The sequence below is a fragment of the Bidens hawaiensis genome, unplaced genomic scaffold (assembly GCF_021521415.1).
Source record: "Bidens hawaiensis isolate Kalapana, Puna unplaced genomic scaffold, B.hawaiensis_p1.1 tig00036746_1, whole genome shotgun sequence".
NCBI lineage: Eukaryota > Viridiplantae > Streptophyta > Magnoliopsida > Asterales > Asteraceae > Bidens > Bidens hawaiensis.
Genome location: NW_027496410.1, coordinates 12,586 through 19,440, shown reverse-complemented (window position 1 = coordinate 19,440; position 6,855 = coordinate 12,586). Strand labels below are relative to the sequence as shown.

The window sequence follows — 6,855 nt, the reverse complement described above, 5'->3', positions numbered from 1 at the left end:
AGATGAAATATGTCAAAACCGGTGACAGATGAGTTTTTTAACAATATAATATATATAAGAAGAATATAATGAATAAATACTAAATATGCAAATGATTTGCCAATTCAATTATGTGAATTGGGATTGCTCTAGCCGGAAATATATTTGTGCTGGCTATTGTGGGACTAGCCTACATGGTAGAGGTACAAGCCTATTAGGTGGGAAGTATTGGGTTCAATCCCAAACAAGGAGTAAATTTGGCATACTTTAGGATTAAGTAAGGGTATAGGTAACATTCAGCGTTTTAAAAAAACGTTTATATTTATGCTGGAACTGATTTATTATGAAATTTTTTTATTATATTTTCCAAAAAGTTTCTATTGTTGAGAACCTCTTAATTTGGGTTTTCTAGAATGGAATATTGGTTCTCAAGGTCGTGATTTCGCGTTCTTTTTGCCTCATATTTGTTTGATAATGCATGATTGTCTTGTATGTTCTTGGCTCTTTGATACGAAAACATGCTTTCCTCTTCACTCTTAAGATTTTCGTGTTTTAATACTTGAAAATGCGATACTGAAACGGGCTGGCATCATATTATTAGCCTAAATGAACAAACGTGAAATCAAAACTCGACCTTTCAATCATTTTTATGCCCCAACAAGAACTTTTTATGTGTTGTTGGTGACGCTCATCTTCGACAACTTTTCGGCGATGGTCCTCTTTCCACCTGAAAGCGTTATTGCATCACAGGTATCTATCTGATTACTCTGATCAAATTAGTTTGTTATACTTTTGTATAGCCCCTAGATTGTTAGATCTTAGAAACCATTTGAAGTTGCTAATAGCATAACTTTTTGAACTAGCTTGCTTCATGTGAGCATTGTAATTATGGATGATTTACCACCTGTGATAATATATATTAGGAAAATGTATTTAATTTCCTGTAACATTACACTTAGTTCCTGTTCGTTTCAAGGATTTTGAAGGAATTCTAAGGAATGGGATTTTAAATCCCATGAATTGATATGTTCGTTTCATTAAATGAAAGAATGGAAATGGAAACTAAATCCCATCAAATTCCACATTTCATGAGATTTTAAAATCCCACCTATTTTAAAGGATTGTTATGGATTTTCTTATTAACAATAAAAACCCCTCCAAAAAAAATTCAAAAAAATTAATAAAAAAATCATAACTTAAAATACAAATAAAAAACGAAAAATGTAAAAAAAAACTAAAACGTTTCCGCATTTGCCCTTGTTCTTAAAAAAAAAAAAAAAAACAGAGAAATGAACCAAAACTGAAAGTCAACGAAAACGAAACACAAGTCAAAACTGAACCGAATTGATGGAAACCGAAAAAATCGATCAAAACGAAACAAAAAAACTGCACCGAATTGATGGAAACCAAAAAAATTGATCAAAACGAAACAAAAAAACTAAAACCGAACAGAAATGAAACTGAAAAAACCGAACACAACGAAACAAAAGGCCAAAAATGAATCCGTAACCAACCAAAAACAAACAAAAGAAACCGAAACCCAACCCGTCCAGTGCTCCGAAACCGACCAAAAAGAAACAAAGGAAACCGAAACCCAACCCGTCCAGTGTGAAAACTCGTGTCAGCTCGAAACCAATTCCAATACATATTAACCAACCAAACACCTGATAGGGATTCTCGAACATTCCATTCCATTCCAATTCCAATTCCAAATCCTTTAAAAAAAGTCTGTGAAACGAACGCGCCCTTAAGGTTAATAAGATAAAACATAGTTACTAGTTTGAATTAAAGAACAATAAAAGCCAAGTACAATTGTAATATGTCCATATACATTTATTATAGACCCACATAGCCATCAAATGTTATACCAGTCACTAGCTGCAGGTTAAGCATCTAAACAGACTGGTGCATTCAAAACTGGTTCCTACATTGACCGAACTGTTCAGATGGCAATCAGATTAACAAGGCACTCGAGCATGTCAAAGTCCTCATTTTTTACCTGAACTGCTGCTGCTGTTTGATGATTCCAACAGCTGAGTCGAAGCTTCTTCTTCCGCGTTTTGAAATTCCATCAATTCTTTTTGTCTCAAAAAGCTCGGTTGATTTGTGGACGCAAGTACCCTTGCCCACATTCTATCAGTTATCACAACCTTATTATGATGATCCACTATGCGCTGCATGTCAACAAACACCATCACACATATTAACACTTTGTGTTATTATTACAATAACCACAACAATAGTAATATAATCGGACATAGATGATTAATAAACTTACACTAAATGGAATATAAGTCTGCCGACCATGCACGAGCCCACTAATAAAGCCCGTGAAGCCCGCCATGGCTCCATGAACGCAGCTTTGAGCAAGAAGAGTACAGTAGATATTGTCCGACGCATTACTTGGAACAGCACGGATCATGTAAGTAGGATCTGCATGATTAAGTTGATCGCTTTATTCTTGTTAAAAATAATATTATTTTTAATATTGAACTCTTGACAAGATAAGTGTAAGTTACCAATGTATTTAAGAGTAATTGGCATGTGACCCTTGTTTGCAAAATGAGCCTGCATTTTAAGATTCACAGAAAGCAATATTAATAAATTAAGCTCAAAATCTTAACTTGGATACCAGTCATAATTAATACCTTAATATTATGTTGGAGCCACATGCCAACATCTTTAAGTTGTACATTCCCTGAAGCATCTTTTGCGGTGGCTGAGTGGCTATGTGCAACAAGCTCCTGACCCGCTCCCTCAGCTACAACGATAACCATGTGTCCGTTTTCTTTGAGTCGTTTTTCTACATATTCTAGAAGCCCACCTTCACCTTCTAGAAAGAAAGGTGATTCTGGTATCAAACATAGATCCACATCACGACTAGCAAGAGTTGCATACATTGCAATGAACCCTAAAACATCATTTTGAGATTGTACATGTTAAAACGGGTTGGGTCAAAAGTCAAAGCCAGCACAGTTGACTTCTATATCAGTTGGAGTAAAGCTTACCACTGTAACGTCCCATTAGCTTGACTACCCCTATGCCATTTTCTGCACTCTCGGCCTCAACGTGTGCAGCATTAATTGCACGTTGAGCCTCTTCGACAGCAGTATCAAAACCGAAGGACTTATCAATTACCTGTTACAACAATATTTGGAATACGTATCGTGTACCAATCATGCATTTATATTTCACTAGAAAGTATGTTACTACTATTATAGGAAAATGTGCATAATCCGAATGAAAATACCGCAATGTCATTGTCAATTGTCTTTGGAATTCCTGCCACAATAGCTTTTATTCCTCGTTGTTTAATTTCCTACACATATATATAAATATAACAAAACTAAATGAGGATGCTTGTCTTTTAATTACACGCACAAAGAAAATATGACTTAACAGTTATAATACAACATACTTCAAAAATCACAGCCGCGCCTTTTTGAGTTCCGTCACCTCCAATGATATAAACCTGAAACAATCAAACAAATAAATTACTCATTGGAGCAAAATGGTAATCATATTAGAGTAATAAGGTTAAATAACTCATTAAGATGCATAATTTAGCATCATTGTGCAGTATTTTATGTTTCAAACACCTGATTAATACCACGGTCTTGAATGCTGTCAACTATCTTTGACTTGTCATGACCTCCTCGAGAAGAACCAAGAATCGTACCACCACGTTTATGAATATCATTCACGAATTTTGGTGTAAGTGTAATAGTATTTTTTGAGTAGAAACCTCTATATCCTCCCTATTAAAACAAACATGCACCATCAAGGTTGTTAAGAAAATAATGTGCTTATATGGTAGAATTACAAAGTCAATAACGATAATGTGATAGACAAAATATACAATCTTCTAGGTTAACAGTTTGTAGACGGCAATTTCAGAGAAAAGTCAACATGGTCAAAGCTACCGACACGTCAGTGCATTGTCTTTTTGATTGGGTTAGACTACCTTATGTTCAAAAGTTTGAAAGTACATATTATGCAATTTGCATATTATTATATGCCAAATGATTCTAAAATCGTTTGTGTAGATTTGGATACGAAGACTTACATCTATTCCAAGAACTTTGGTCACACCATACATGTGATAAAGGGCGCACACGATCTCCCGAATCACAGTATTTAATCCGGGGCACAAACCACCACATGTTACAACACAAGCATGCACCTCATCTGGTGAAAAATAGACCTGCAACATTAAAAGATTCTTGTTTAACAAAACTATTTTCGTTCTAATAGAGGTTACAATATAACTTCTATAAGTAAATAATATACGTTTTGGCGGGGCCCAGCTCGTCGAAAATGCACTCCTCTTGGATCATTCTTATGGACAACAACCTACAAGAAGACATAAAATATTAGTTCTGTTGGATTTAATTACACATGTGTTTTAAGAAGATTAATTTACCTTTTCTGGCACAGTATCATCACAATCAACAAAATACTGCCTGAAATTAAGTAGGGATATAGTTAATAAAGATTACAATCATGCTGAAATATTTGGTGTGCGTATACTCACTTTACAACCGAATATGCAGGATTGAATCGCATTGGATTGGGATATGTCTGCAGAAATAAAATAACATATAACAGTTTGCTAACACCAACAATAATTTGTTTGTTACATTGTGTTTGTCATTCTTGACCTTGAACAAACATTTTTCTAAAATTCATAACAAAGATCCACAATCAACATGATATCTGCAGAACACTTATGTCAAAATATATTTTCCATTAAAATTGCAATGTAAAATATGTCATTATTCTTGAAATATGTCTTAGATACCCTTTAACCAAAAAAAGAAGCATGTCGGTCCATGTGAACATATACCTAGGCATGTAAACAAATCGAACGTTTATGAACAGTTTGGCAAGAAGTTCGGTTATGTTTGTTCATCTAAATATTAATATATACATTAGTTGTTATATTTATTTTGATATAAAAATAAAAGTGGCTCGTTTTAATTATACACACACTTACTAGGTTATTGAAAAAATAAAATAAAATTACAGTGATCATCCACTAGAGTGTTTGTGTTCGGTCAATTAGTTTGTTCGGTTTCGTTAATGTTTGTTCAATTATGTTTGTTTACGTCAGTTTGTGTTTGTTCAGGTTTTAAACGAAAGAACAAGAATATGCCCATTTTCAGGGCCGGCTCGGGCATAGGGCAACGTGAGCAACCGGCCGCGCACCTAATTTTTGGGGGCACAAATTTTTTTTTATCTATATATTTTTATGAAAGAAAAATATGTATATTTAATGTTTTACCTTGATTATACAATAACTAGCTTGGTCTAGTGGCAAAAGGGCATAACTCCCAATCAAAAAGTTGTAGGCTCTAGTCTTACTTGAGACATTTTTTAGCTTATTTTTATACAAAAAGTTTACCAAGTTAGCCTATTTAAAAATTTAATTGTTTAAACCAAACAAAAAACCATTTACATAAGGCCTAAAATTTTTTTTGCTTATATTATTTCGTTACTTGTTAGGGTCTACAGGCCTTTTTATTTCTACTCGGGAGGCATATAAATTCTCGAAGACGGCCATACCATTTTCTTAATGAATGAACATGAAAAAAATATGTGTTCTATTATATGTTCATGTTTGTGTCCGATAAAAGTAAAATGAACTGAACATGCACCCGCGTGTTCGTTCTGTTATAAACTATTTTGAAATTCAAACAGTAAATTGGGGCATTTTTAAGTAAATGATGCATAATATATAAATAAAAAAAGATTACAATGAGGTTAGGAAGATAATCAGTCATGTGAGGAACATCTTCAAGAACATAGCCATAATCCCCTTTTTCAATCTTCATTTGAGAATCACTGTGTTCTTCCATCTCAATAAACAAAAAGATGCAATATTTACAAGAATTAAAAAGACAGGCTTGATTCTTTTGATGTTATTGAATGGACATGTGATAGTTAATGCGTGTTTTTAGCTATAATTTTGTGGGTCAACTTCTATATTAGGAGAAAATTTGTGGACATTTGTTCAAAGAAAAATGTGGATTGGAGTCACAAATCTTGAATTTGGTAAGTGAAGGAAAACCACAAAAGATTAAAGTGGTTTTTAACAACATGAAAACCGAGGGTTGCTGTAACATTTTCACAAAGAAAATGCAATTTTTATGGGATACGTACCCATAATTTTAATAATATTTTCTTTATAAAGTATTACACGCTTTGGTGATACCTTTCTTTTTCCAAATAGCAAATCCTTTCCATCTAAATTCGATCCAACCTCTCCCTTGCAAAGACATAATTAAACACACCATCTTACTTTGAAGAACCAAGCACCATACTACTCAATCACTAGATCATGAGCACTCTTAGTGATACTTGATATACTTGATTGAAATATATTCGTAAACAATTTATTTTTATTTTTTAAAAATTGAATTTTAATAATTCTAACTTTTCACAATTGCCCGATAACAATCACATCTAAAAAAAAAGTTGTAACCAGTCCCACCTTTCGCCCTATTTTTTCTCATACAACCCCGATAAAAAAACCTTAACTCCGTTAAGATTTTTCCTAATTTCAAACTGATGTATTAAGGCTTTTTATCGGAAGGATGATATGAATCGATTGATGTAAAAATTAACTCGAAACGGTGCTCCAAACGAAAAACGGTGTTTCAATTCGTGTGTTTAAACTTTCAATTAACAAAAATCAAGTTGTTTAGAACACCGTTTAGAAATAATTTTAACATTAATCGGTTCATATCCTCGCTCACAATCAAAACGCTATAATTTAAAATGTTCGATGTATTATTGATTATATCCAACAGTTGAGTCGGCTAATGAAACTCAAATACGAATTGAATATATAGATATAATATACAATAGAAATAT

The 6,855-nt window shown here is 33.3% G+C and overlaps 1 protein-coding gene across 1 annotated transcript; it reads right to left on the bottom strand.

Moving 5' to 3' along the window:
* Window positions 1–1,854: 1,854 nt before the first annotated feature.
* LOC143588735 (ATP-dependent 6-phosphofructokinase 6-like) lies at window positions 1,855–5,837 on the bottom strand. The gene is made up of 13 exons (XM_077069662.1): window positions 5,736–5,837; window positions 4,514–4,560; window positions 4,403–4,442; window positions 4,270–4,332; window positions 4,036–4,183; window positions 3,579–3,739; window positions 3,398–3,451; window positions 3,230–3,298; window positions 2,988–3,117; window positions 2,628–2,890; window positions 2,499–2,547; window positions 2,258–2,412; window positions 1,855–2,153 (listed from the first exon to the last, which is right to left on the bottom strand). Exons 1-13 carry the CDS (start codon window positions 5,835–5,837, stop codon window positions 1,968–1,970), a joined length of 1,467 nt encoding a protein of 488 aa, XP_076925777.1. The 3' UTR covers window positions 1,855–1,967.
* Window positions 5,838–6,855: the final 1,018 nt, after the last annotated feature.